Here is a 13,443-nt window from a genome sequence, read left to right as displayed (position 1 = left end):
AGGCCGTTGCGTTTTTTTAAAAATGGCCTACAGTAAATGTACATTTAGGTACAGGGCCTTGGTTTAAAAATGGCCTACAGTAAATGACATTTAGGTACAGGGCCTTGGTTTAAAAATGGCCTACAGTAAATGACATAGTAGGTAACAGGGCCTTGGTTTAAAATGCCTACAGTAAATGACATTTAGGTAACAGGGCCTTGGTTTAAAAATGGCCGCTTGTATGATGGTAACTATGTGACCATGGTGTACTCACCATGGTAGACACTATGAGCTTGGTGTTCCTAACAACCTGCGGGTCCTCACTAGTAGCAGACATTTATGGGTGTGTTGTACATCTGTTGCTATGGAACCAAGTCTGTTGTCCTGCAGAGAGAGACGAGAGAGAGAGAGAGGAGAGAGAGAGGAGAGAGAGAGAGAGCTTAGAGCAGACAGAGAGCTCAGAGACAAAGAGACTGAAATACTGAAAAACTACCTCAAACATCTCTGTGTGTTGTAAAAAATGCTGTTTTAATTGTTTTAATTATTTGTATATAATGGCCCTATGGGACTCCCAATCACGGCCAGATGGATGCAGCCTGGATGTTGACATACCCACACATTCCTGAGGTGCAAGAGAAGAATGCAAAGACTACATATAAATATTAATATATTAAAATACAGTGGGACCCTTGATTTAAAAAACTCAGACTGTCAGACTACAGCCAATCCTGTTTGTTTGAGCAGTATTTGTTTATTGTATTTCCATGCCACTACAGAGAGGCAAAGGTGTCTGTCTACAACTGGAACTTTTAGCCAGAGCTCTATTCTAGTCCTCTTGATTACCAGGTGATGCGGAGTGATAGCCACGCTTGAAGATTTTAATGTCCATGGCTCTGGCTCAGACACGGTGTATGCACCCCGCCACACGGCTCTCTATATCCGTCCAGCGGGTGGCCATCTGTCACCACCACCATGTACTTGTTGCCATGGAGAGGAGAGCTGTGGGTTGAAGAAAGAGGTACAACAAAGCAGAACGTGTGAGTCAAACGGGATCCTTTCTGTATAATTGTGGAGCAGACTTTATTTTGTCAGAAGCTTTGTGGAGGAACTCCATCTCCCTAGTAGAGGTTTGAATGTCTATCTGTTTACCATGCAAGGATGCAGGAAATGTGCTTTTTAACTTGCCCCTGACAAAATGTTGAACTCTGCTCCAAGGTGTAAATAACAAAGCATTTTCCTAAGGGCACTATAGAAGTGAAGGAGGAAAGTATTACACAATATCAAAGTATCATGCATGGTATATTGGGATAGAATGCATGATGCTGTGACATCTCATCTCACACATAGCACCAATGTATGCATGATGATAGCGACATAGACAGACGCAGACAGACAGACAGACAGACAGACAGACAGACAGACAGACAACAGACAGGACAGACAGACAGACAGACAGACATGACAGACTAACTGACTGAACTGACTAACTGACCGATTGACTGCGTACTAACTACTCAATCAACCAATCTGTCACGCCCTGATCTGTTTCACCTGTCCTTGGGATTGTCTCCACCCCTCCAGGTGTCGCTTATTTTCCCCAGTGTATTTATTCCTCGTGTTTCCTGTCTCTCTGTGCCAGTTCATCTCGTCTGTTTCAAGTCAAACAGGTGTTTCTCACCGTGCTCCTGCTTTTGCATTCTCATTTTGCTAGTCCTCCCGGTTTTGACCCATGCCTGTTTTCTGGACTCTTCGTACCCGCCTGCCTGACCAGTTTGCCTGCCCTGGCCCGAGCTGCCTGCCTGCACTCAGTACCTCCTGGACTCGATCTGGTTTTGACCTTTTGCCTGACATTCTCTTGCCTACCCTTTTTTGAACTAATAAATATAAATACTCAAACCATCTGCATCTGGTCTGGCCCTGGCCTTATACAATCGATGGACTCACCCTGTCATCAGCTGCCCAGTTGCTACGGAGATGGCACAGCGGTGTGGGTTCCCTTCCGAGTGTAGCGGATGTCCTGTATGCCTCTTCAGCTGAGTTCTTCCTTGGGCGCTCCTGGTGCTGGTGTAGCTCGCTCATCACCTTCACCTCATCACTGTAGTGCAGCACTCCCACACTACCACGTCAGGTACGCTCACAGCGGGTAGTATCTAGATGAGTACAGCAGAGCTATGTCACAATGCACACAAAGCGTGACACAAAGCAAGTTACCTCTGATCTACATGCACTACAGGTATCTACAGGGACAATTCCCCTCAATCAGCAGTATTTAATTACTGTCTACAGATAAAAGGCAGGGAGTTCGTTCATGGGAATGATGTATTGATTCCCAGAGGGGAGAAGTGGACTAAAACCTCATAGAACAAATCTATTACAAGTGTGCCGTCTTGCCAAGCCCAAGCACATTTACACCCATCGTCCTCCTGCTATTTTCTCCAGTACCAAATAAACCATCAGGCAGTTGCTATCTCTGATGAAGTCAATGAAAGATACAGAATACTCCACAACCGTGTCAGGAACAGGAGCTGTCTAGAATATGTGTTCTATTGCTCTTTAAACTTTAGGCCAGTAGCATTTTGCATACTTCAGTAGGATCACATCACAAAAACAAATCTACTATTTTGGCTGTTTTGCAAAGAAGTTGTGCTGAGTCAGACACAGTGGATACACCATCATTCTTTGGCAAACGGCATACTTGCAAACATTTTATTCTCTATAAGCATTGAGCTGATGCTATTTTATTGTACAATAATGTCTTTGAATTACAGGGCTTCTCCAAACATGGACCCCAATTCAATAAATGTCAGATAATGACAAGCTCACTGTGTGCCTGCATGACTGAAAGTGTTGTTCTCCTTATATGTTATATTTCTTATCACGTGAAGATGTCATTCATCAGGTCCTCTAACTTCAGGAGGACAACTCCTTCGCTGTAAGGTGAGACTTCAGTAGATGGAGATAACATATCAACCTTTCTCTCAGTCAGGAATGCAGGTCAGTGCCACCAAAGGTAAACCCCAAACCTTTTTCTGGACGAATGATTTGGAATGGCTGCACTGAACAGACACGCACAGTCACTCATTACACTGGCTGCCTGTCTGGGCTTGTTAGTGATTCCACAACACACCCACACACACACACACACACACACACACACACACCCCACACACACACACACAGGACATTCAGTGATGAAACGTATCGGTATGGGCCACAGAAAACACAGCTCAAATATATTAACCGTAATAGTGCACTGTTTCCGAACAGTGGGATGGCAAAAGCAAGTCATTTACGATTTATTAATAGATAAGTTGCAGCATCTTGTATTTAAATGCCGCTGGTCTTAGCAAAAGCCCAATGCGTTTTGTAGTTCAACAAGCTGAGCTCTCTTGGCCTCCGTAGATCGCTTTCCTTCAGTCGCAAATGACCAAATCGCCCTCTAGTGGCCTCCATGGATGGATTTATTCATATTTGTCATCATTTCATAATGAAATAAACGTTTCTTTTTTTTACTGCCGAAACTCCGGTGTTTTAATGTCAAATGGTTTTGTTATATTTTTCTGTGATGTATATAAAGTGTAATAGGGAGTGCAAACTCAAAATGTAATACATTTTGAACTATGTCTGTCACACCGGATATCGTGTTTCACCTGTCTTTGTTGTTTGTCTCCACCCCCCTCCAGGTGTCGCCCATCTTCCCCATTATTCCCCTGTGTATTTTATACCTGTGTTTCTGTCTTGTATTGCCAGTTTGTTAAGTCAATCGCTTTTTTTCCTCAGCTCCTGCTTTTCCCAGTCTCTCTTTTTCTCTGCCCTCCTGGTTTTGACCCTTGGCTGTCCTGACTTGACCCACCTGCCTGACACTCTGCCTGACCTGGCCTACCGTGCCGACCAGTACCTTGCCCACCTCTGGATTATTACTTCGTGCCTACCCTTACCCTGAGCCTGCCTGCCGTCCGTACCGCTGCCCCACCTCTGGATTATTGACTCTGCCTACCCTGACCCTGAGCCTGCCTGCTGACCGTATTAACTTTGCCCCACCTCTGGATTATTGACTCTGCTCCCTACCCTGAGCCTGCCTGCCGACCAGTACCTTTGCCCCACCTCTTGATTATTGACCTCTGCCTACCTTTACCCTGAGCCTGCCTGCCGTCTGGTACCTTTGCCCCACTCTTGGATTATTGACCTCTTGCCTACCCTGACCCTGAGCCTGCCTGCCGACCGTACCTTTGCCCCACCTCTTTTGATTATTGACTCTGCCTACACCATGAGCCTGCCTGCCGTCCTGGACGTACCTTGTGCCCGGCCCTACCTTGTGGATTATGACGCACTGCCTTACTCCTGACCCTGACCCTGAACACCAAGCTGTCCGGTCCGTACCGCTTGCCCCCACCTCTGGTTTACTGCCTGTACCTAAATGTCATTTACTGTAGGCCATTTTTAAACCAAGGCCCTGTACCTAAATGTCATTTACTGTAGGCCATTTTTAAACCAAGGCCCTGTACCTAAATGTCATTTACTGTAGGCCATTTTTTTGTTGCCCAAACAGACTATTCTAATCAAATGTCTGTCTCTTCTTTTATGGATCTGTAGTACAAGGATTCTGAATCTGTGGTGAGTTTTTTTCTTCAGTCTTTTTGATACAAGCATTTCGCTACAACATCTGCTAAATATGTGTATGTTACCAATAAAATTTGATTTGATAGTTCCCGACCAATGCAGTGTGATGATTGTTATTTGTGATCTCATTTATGAACAGTGATTATAACTGGGGTTGATTTATGTTTATTGTTCCTTTTCAGTGCTGTTCGTTCGAGTGCAAGGTAAGCCTGATCACATTGTCGTCATTTTTCAACATGATCTCGCAGAAAACTTCAGTACAGATTGTTTGTCTTGATTAATCTGATCTCAGTACAGTCTTAATATGGGGTCCAGTKGAGTCAGAAGTCTTTCTCATCAGTGTTCTTTGTTTCACAGGCTCCCCTGGGATCTCAAGGCCCTGCTGGTGCAGGAGGGGGCGCGGTAGGGTGCTCTCTGTTTTCCTTTTAGTTAAAACACCACATTTACATTTACCAGACGCTCGTATCCAGAGCGGCTTACAGGGGCAATTAGGGTTGAGTGCCTTGCTCAAGGGCACATCGACAGATTCAAACCATCAACCTTTCAGTTACTGGCCCAACGCTCCTAACYGCTAGGCTATCTGTCACCCACCTTAGCTATTGGGGAAAATWTTGAAAATGCCCATCGCTGCATTCTTAGATATACTTACCTTACCTCAAATTACTGATGGTTTRCTTAGCTCCAACTCTCAGTGACTAAGTAAGGGATAAGTAAGCGTTGGGGGAGGTGGAGAAGGGGGCCTGAGGAACGTTAATCAAACCCTGGTGATTTGGCTCACGTACTGCAGTTCATATACAGTAAGGATTCACAATGTAAACACGTGTGTGTGCGTAAGTGTGTGTGCGTGTGCGTTTGTGCACAGTGAAAAGCACATGAAACACATTACTATAAATATGCCAGACATTTATAATCACACAATATTACAAGGTCAATATCAGTACAGTGAAAGAATGAGTGAAACAGAAAGTACTGATACTGGTTTGAAACCAGATTGATTGAAAAAAATAGAAGATGGAATAGACTGGCTTATCCATAAACATGAGATTCAACCAGTGGAGGTCAAGGGTTTCCAGCCAGTCGTCTACAGTATCATGGGATGTTTCCATGCCAGAATAAGATCGCATGGCATGTGCTTTTACTATCAGGGCAAAGAGACGTGTTTCACTCGCTAATGTACATAAGAGAAAAGAGAGTGTGTGTGGCGTGTGTGTGTGATGGAGGCGTGCATGACTGTGTGTCAGAGTGATGAGAGCGAGAGTAAGACAAAGGGAAAGACTGCGGCTTGATTCAGTAGTATCTTGCCAACAGAGGATCCAGAGCTGCCCCTGCTGTGGTCTGGATTCAAACCAAAGGTTTTAAGGATGGGAGTGGCTTTGCGCCAATATCCAATGGAATGTTAATGAGATGACAATCTTTGCTTTACCAGGACCGTATTCCATGGGTGCAGCGTTATGGAACATTGAGATAGAAATACAGTGGGCAAAAACCGCCCGGGCAACGAAGGAGTGGCTTCGTAAGAAGCATTTCAAGGTCCTGGAGTGGCCTAGCCAGTTTCCAGATCTCAACCCCATAGAAAATCTTTGGAGGGAGTTGAAAGTCCGTGTTGCCCAGCAACAGCCCCAAAACATCACTGCTCTAAAGGAGATCTGCATGGAGGAATGGGCCAAAATACCAGCAACAGTGTGTGAAAACCTTGTGAAGACTTACAGAAAACGTTTGACCTCTGTCATTGGCAAACAAAGGTATATAACAAAGTATTGAGATAAAGTTTTGTTATTGACCAAATACTTATTTTCCACCATAATTTGCAAATAAATTCATAGAAAATCCTACAATGTGATTTTCTGGATTTTTTTTCTCATTTTGTCTGTCATAGTTGAAGTGTACCTATGATGAAAATTACAGGCCTCTCTCATCTTTTTAAGTGGGAGAACTTGCACAATGGTGGCTGACAAATACTTTTTTGCCCCACTGTATATTACATAGAAAAGCCATGCTTCTATGTCATGTGGAATAGGGAATCATGTCCCCTCTATAACAAACATTTCTATGTGTGATCTGAGTGTTCTCCAGAGCCTGCCCCCAGGCCCTGTTTACCTGATGGGAGTAATGACTCTGGCCTTCTCTGTGTCTGATCTAATCATGGCATCCAGATGGCCTGCCTAGCCCACTGCTAGTCAACACAGCTCTTGTGTGTTCCAGCCAAGAAATGCATTAAGGAGACGGAGGAGGTATGGAACTGAAAAAGGCTTAGTTTGATTGATTCTATTGTACAGTACCGGTGTTCTGTCACACAACTTCTGGCAGTCTGGCAAGTCCAAGACTTTCTTCTCTGTCTCAATAGGAAATGTGGGCCAAAGGGTGTAATGTCACATGCACAAGTACAGTGAAATGCCTCTCTTGCAAACTCAAACCTAACAATAAGTAAGTAAGCATACTATATACAGGGTCAGTTCCAATACCATATTTACTATGTGCAGGAACATTGGAGTGATGGAGGTATATATATATATATATATATATATATAAGAGCAAGGTGACTAGGCAACAGGATATAAGTTAAACAGAGTAGCAGCAGCTTGTATGTGAGTGGCTGTGCTTGTGTGTAGAGTCAATATGAATGTCATATTATGTCTGAGTGAGCAGATGATGGAGTGAATGTGTGTGTGTGTTGGAGTGACAGTGTGTGTGTGTGTAGGGCCCTGTGAGTGTGAACAGAGACAGTAAAATAAAAAAATAAAAGGTCAATAAAGACACAAGGTTAACTCAGATAGTCCATGTAGCTATTTTGTTAGCTATTTATCAGTCGTATTGCTTAGGGATAGAAGCTTCCTGTAGCTTAACACAGTTTATACAAACGGCTTCACTCAGACTCTGCTTCAGAATGACTAACACTGGAAGAGGTTGACTGATGACAATGACAAATAGATATGATTCTTTTTTTCAGGGAACTCCAGGACGTCAGGGGGTTGCCGGGAGACCGGGAAGTTTGGGAGCAAAGGTAGTATATGACACATTACAGAACATGAGCTTATCTGTCTGCTGACTGTAGACTGTGGATACATTATGCTCTGTAGCCTGTTTGATGCTACAGATGATGGCTACAGGCAATGTGGATCACATGTGGATCATATCTTTGTCACCCAGGGGACTGCAGGTGACCARGGGCCCCAAGGACACAGAGGAGAGAAGGTCAGAGTGATTATGTATCTAAAATAAAAAATATATACCACTTTGAATGTTTAGATTATTCATAACACATGCTGGTTAGCTATAATGTAACCTTGCCTGGCAGAATTTACAGCTATGGCGTAAATGCAATATTTAGAGACACACTGTAACGATTGTCGTAATGTGGAAGAGAGGAGGACCAAATCGCAGCGTGGTATGTATCCATATTTATTTGAATACTCTTCAATACGAACAAAACAATAAACAGAACGAAACCAACGACGCTACAATCCTGAACTATGGAACATAGAAAAAACAATGAACGCACGAACAAGAACAATCACCCACAAACAAACAGTGAGAACAGCCTACCTTAATATGGTTCCCAATCAGAGACAACGTAAAACACCTGCCTCTGATTGAGAACCATATCAGGCCAATAAGACACACCTAAACCAATGAAACACAAAACATAGACTATACCCACCCAGCTCACGTCCTGACCAACTAAACAAAGACTAAACAAAGGAAATAAGGTCAGGAACGTGACACACACTTGTCTGGCTGTATAAGGTTAGCTAATGCAATGTTCCATGAGCATTCACTTAACTGTATTGAAATATGCCATATGTTCCCAGTGTTTCYAACACCAGGATTTTACAAGTCTGGATCCGTATTAAGTGCTTAGAAGCTAAACTCTGATGTTCGTCACTCTCTTTCTCTACAGGGTTACCATGGTCCTACTGGTGACAGAGTAAGCTCTCATCGGTCTTGTGGAGAGTAATAGTGATTATAATAGTGTTTATAAACCTTGTAGTACATAAGTATATCATGTAAACAAAGAATACATCACATCAAATCATCCAACAGCCGTAGATTCAGCTGTCAAAATGTTCAAACGTTATTTTGCCCTACAGGGTCCAAGAGGACCATCTGGACAAAAGGTATGTTGTTGATCTTATTCATTCATTCATTCATTCATTCATTCATTCATTCATGTATCCATCMATCCATTCAGTCATACACATTGTCACATACTCACCAATTCAACCAGTTGCAGTGGTGGGAATGAAGTCATGTGACCCATGTGTTTCTAGGGTGAGAAAGGAGCGGATGGAGTTGACGGGAAAGACGGCCTTGTGGTTTGTTTGTTTTCTACCTCAACACACAGCCCCCGCATCATTAAATGTTTAACAAGGGTATCACTCTGTAAACTTACAAACAGAAAAACAAGGCTATCAAGGCCTCGTAAAGTGTGAGTGACCAATTAAACAGGGATGCAGGCTTCGCCCTCACAGGTCTCCCTTTATATACACCCATATTCCAGAATTATTAGAGGGGTTGAGAYGAAWACAAGATGAGAATGAAATACAGATGAATGATGGCTCAGCCCATGCTGAAGRCTGTTAGTATTATGTAWCACCTGTACCTTCTTCCATAGGCTCTGGACCTATTATACAGTATAGAGCAATACTTTTGTCCATCCCCGTGAGGCACTATATGGAGCACAACAGGGTGCCCAAAAGAATGATCTTTAAAACCTTCCAGGTGCTGTATGGTGATATGAGCCAGATTAATCATATAGGTGTTTTTTAGACTAAATGTTTAGCACTAAAGCCTCATTGTCACATCACTTAGAATCCCCCTGGGAGATTTGACGGGAAGTTCCTTAACTATAAAAAAAATAAGAAAACAATTTTACTTCATAAATCGAATTGCGCTAATGGAAAAATGTCATATTCAGCATGTATTGACTAATAAAAATATGTTATCACTAATAAGCATATGTTATCATTGTCTGTTTCTATACTTTTTGTCTGTACACTGGTTTTTCTGCAATAAAAAAAAAATATATATATATTTTTAAATTATATAATATATATAAATTAAAAGTCAAATAATTAAAAAAAATATTCAAATTGAAGATTTTGAGTGAAGACAGTCCCCACCCCCACCTCCACCCCCACCCCGGCCCTGAATCCCTTGACATGTTTTCTCAGACCAGAGCAGATGTTTTCAGAGCAGATAACTGTGTAGTAGGCCCAGATTACAAAGTACATTTAGAGAGTTCTGTTTCTCTGGAAACCTTCAGTGAGGTCACTCATGTTAGTGTTATTCCTTGAAATGTGCAGTAAACTCCCACGTCGCCCTCTCTCTTTCTCTCTCTGTAGGGGGACCCTGGGGTTATGGGCCTGTCTGGTTGTAAAGGAGACGAGGGGGCAGAGGTAAGTCTATAGGAGTGATGCAAGGTCATGTAACCAGAGTCAAAGTCATCACACTCTGCTTGTCTTGTTTCCTACGGCTTTTCCTTTTCTTCACAGTCGTTCCAGACTGATCACCACCGGCCCTCCTTAGTCCCACTTCCACACTCCCCCTTTAAAAAAGACCATCCACTCCGTCCCATGTGCACGTACCCACACACACCACACTCACCACACGAACCCACACACACACTACACGCACCACATGCACCCACACACACCCACACACACCACGGCTTACTGTATTCATGACCTCCTAGACTAGTTACAGTGAAACTCTGGGAGCGTTACACCAAGCGGTCATCATTTCCCAGAATTTTCCCCCCCAAAGCCAAGAACCACTTGGCAGCCAATAGCGCTCTAGGAGCCAGAGCCAGTCAGTAGACTGACATGTACTGCAAACAGGGAGTTACAATACTACACATTATTCCCATAACTCTGTCCTCAGCAGACTTCATAGTCATTCCCTTTTTGCTGTTAAAACAGGTGTGCTTCATTCTGCGGTTGAAAGCAATTCAATTCAAACAAAATCAGAAGATGAGACAGGGTTATTTTGAGTGTGTTTTTTCTGCCATGGTTGGGGAACTTAGCCAGGCGGATAAGAACAACCCTTTTGTTTGTTTATGTCTGATTGGGGGATGAGTGGGAGTTTATTTGTTGGTTTATGTCTGATTGGGGGATGAGTGGGAGTTTATTTGTTTGTTTATGTCTGATTGGGGGATGAGTGGGAGTTTATTTGTTTGTTTATGTCTGATTGGGGGATGAGTGGGAGTTTATTTGTTTGGGGTATGAGTGGGAGTTTATTTGTTTGCGGTCTTTTGGGAGTCTTTACCAGTCTCCCACTTGGATAGAATAATGCTAGATAAATAGTAGAGGAATGGTCTTAGTTATATCTGAAGAATTCATATTTAAGTTCAGTCTGGTTGATGTTGGTAATGACTGTTTCCTCTGATCTGAAGAATTCATATTTAAGTTCTGTCTGGTTGATGTTGGTAATGACTGTTTCCTCTGATCTGAAGTATTCATATTTAAGTTCAGACTGGTTGATGTTGGGAATGACTGTTTCCTCTGATCTGAAGTATTCATATTTAAGTTCAGTCTGGTTGATGTTGGTAATGACTGTTTCCTCTGATAGGGGGAGCCAGGTCCTCTGGGACAGAAAGGAGATGCAGGATCTTATGGATTACCTGGACAAAAGGTAACTCTCTCATACCCAGCATCTTAATTGTCTGTTCTGCATTTAATGTGTGAGTGACTTAAGTTTCTATTTCACCTTCCTGTCCACAGGGAGAGATGGGAACACCTGGGGAGCTAGGGGTTCCTGGAGTGTCTGGACCCAACGGAGTCAAGGTAATCAATCAATTTATCGATTTATCAACTAATCAAATCAATCAATTAATCAATCAGTAATTTGATCATTCAATCATCCATCCATCCATCACACAGGAGAGCTTTTCTGTGTGGCTGTATTGTTTCATCTGTGTCTGTAGGGGGAGCCTGGACCAATGGGAGGACCTGGAAATAAGGGTGACCGGGGAGACGAAGTAAAAACACCACCACCTCAATAACTCTATTGTCAATAAGTTGCAGATTCTGATAACTGCCAGTTGTGATAAACGSCCAAATGTATAGGTATATTTTTTATAGTTGAATGGGAAAATGATGCCGTAACCAATAACGATTGGACAATGACCTCAGGCACCTGTCCACCTTTCTGTGTTTTACAAGGGGACTTTGGACCGTCTGGAGCGCCAGGCACAGAGGTTTGGAACTCTAGAATCAATACAACACGAGGACCAGGACGAATACTGTCCACATAATCTGACACAGGAAGACACATATCTTACTAGATCACTGAACAGCAGGGTGCCCCAACTGATGGCCCTAGGGCAGAATTTGGCCCGGGGGTGGTTTTATTTGACCCCCCAAGTTTTCTAAAAAATAAACAACATCTTTTTATTTTTTATTGTTGGACACTAGGAAATCAGCTCAAGGGAATTTAAGARATCTGTTCCAAGTATTCACACGCATAATAGAGAGAAACATGTGATTGAATACAAATGTAAGCAAGGCTTCTTGCGGTCAATTTGCCGTCTATTTGTAACTATGCTCCGGCCACCCGACAATCTGCTCAAGCAATCTAGTTGATGATCCCTGCTCTACATTGACTAAATGGCTGAATTAAATAGTTGTTTCACTGTCAAAGAAAACACGTTAGTATTTAATGAATCAAAAAAGTTGGTTTAGCTTTTGTAAACACTTYATTTGATGTTTACATTATGGTAAAAGGGCCTTGTTGACCGATGGGAAGTTGCTGTTTAGCTGAACATTGCTGTTCACATCCAAGCTGGTGACCTCTCTCTCTCCCTGTCTCTCCATCTCTCTTCCTATTTGTCTCTCTTAAGGGTGTAGGGGGAGAGAGGGGACTGAGAGGTGCTCCAGGAATAAGAGGTGGTCAAGGGGAGACGGGTGACCCAGGCTCTGCTGGAGCACAGGGTCATGAAGGTCAGGCTGGAGACGTGGGTTCACAGGTGAGTGTCCCTCTGTCATCTATTACTCTGTGTGATCACTTGTTCTTTCTTATATGGTTCCAACAACACCTTCTCGGGGAACAGGCTGGCTCTCTCATGGGCTATTGCTAAATACAGGTCGATGTTTTACCTCCAGTCATTGTCGCACCCCCTCTCTTCATTTCTTCCCCCTTAAAGGGTCTGAGTGGAGTGTCTGGGCTCAAAGGGTACAGAGGAGAGCCGGGTTCTCACGGACCTGCGGTACGATGGCCAGTCATTTAATGATTTCAATGATGACACAGCTATACCACGTGGTAACACATGCAAACTACAATACATGTTTTGACCAGGGTCTCTTCCCCCAGGGTGTTAAGGGCCCCAGGGGGCCTCCAGGAGCACCGGGAGATGCAGGGCCCATTGGGAAAAGGGTTAGTGACTTCTGGCGTATGGAAGAACAGAACGTTTGTATTGAAGAGGTTATCTGATTTATCATGAGGCTAATATTCTGAATACACAATATTATCTTGATTCTCTCTTCAGGGTGATGATGGAACACAGGGAGAAGGCCAACCTGGATATACAGGGTTCCAGGTCTGTATTCTTTTATTCTTAGTTACAAGTATGATTTATCAACATTGTTTGGACCAAATGTCCATGGACCCCAGTTGCCTATTTCAGATTTTTCTTTCATCTTCTTACAGGGATACCCGGGTCTGAGAGGACCTGCAGGTTTAAAGGTCTGTCTGTCTGCCTATCTTTCTGTCTATCTGGATACCCAGGTCTGAGAGGACCTGCATCGACATTTTTTTTCTAGTCCCACAAATGTAAAGTCTCCTCTGTCACTCAGAAACTTCTTCCAGTGTCCAAAAGCTTTACAGTGTGTGGTGCTGTTTAGCTATTGT

The 13,443-nt window shown here is 43.2% G+C and overlaps 1 protein-coding gene and 1 long non-coding RNA gene across 2 annotated transcripts; one reads left to right on the top strand and one right to left on the bottom strand.

Moving 5' to 3' along the window:
* Positions 1 to 258: 258 nt before the first annotated feature.
* On the bottom strand, positions 259 to 2,135 carry LOC112077265 (uncharacterized). Its single transcript, XR_002895379.2, has 3 exons — positions 1,924 to 2,135; positions 823 to 978; positions 259 to 363 (listed from the first exon to the last, which is right to left on the bottom strand). It is a non-coding gene; the product is annotated as an uncharacterized lncRNA (long non-coding RNA).
* Positions 2,136 to 4,246: 2,111 nt separating this feature from the next.
* Positions 4,247 to 12,527, top strand: LOC112077266 (collagen alpha-1(VI) chain). The gene is made up of 15 exons (XM_070441626.1): positions 4,247 to 4,270; positions 4,573 to 4,593; positions 4,782 to 4,802; positions 4,957 to 5,001; positions 7,547 to 7,600; positions 7,747 to 7,791; positions 8,498 to 8,524; positions 8,688 to 8,714; positions 8,868 to 8,912; positions 9,942 to 9,995; positions 11,167 to 11,229; positions 11,319 to 11,381; positions 11,522 to 11,575; positions 11,760 to 11,794; positions 12,437 to 12,527. Exons 1-15 carry the CDS (start codon positions 4,247 to 4,249, stop codon positions 12,441 to 12,443), a joined length of 585 nt encoding a protein of 194 aa, XP_070297727.1. The 3' UTR covers positions 12,444 to 12,527.
* The last annotated feature ends 916 nt before the right edge of the window (positions 12,528 to 13,443 follow it).

The sequence above is a fragment of the Salvelinus sp. IW2-2015 genome, unplaced genomic scaffold (genome assembly GCF_002910315.2).
Source record: "Salvelinus sp. IW2-2015 unplaced genomic scaffold, ASM291031v2 Un_scaffold4418, whole genome shotgun sequence".
NCBI lineage: Eukaryota > Metazoa > Chordata > Actinopteri > Salmoniformes > Salmonidae > Salvelinus > Salvelinus sp. IW2-2015.
The sequence above is the reverse complement of the archived record's forward strand: the minus strand, read 5'-3'. Positions and strand labels throughout refer to the sequence as shown.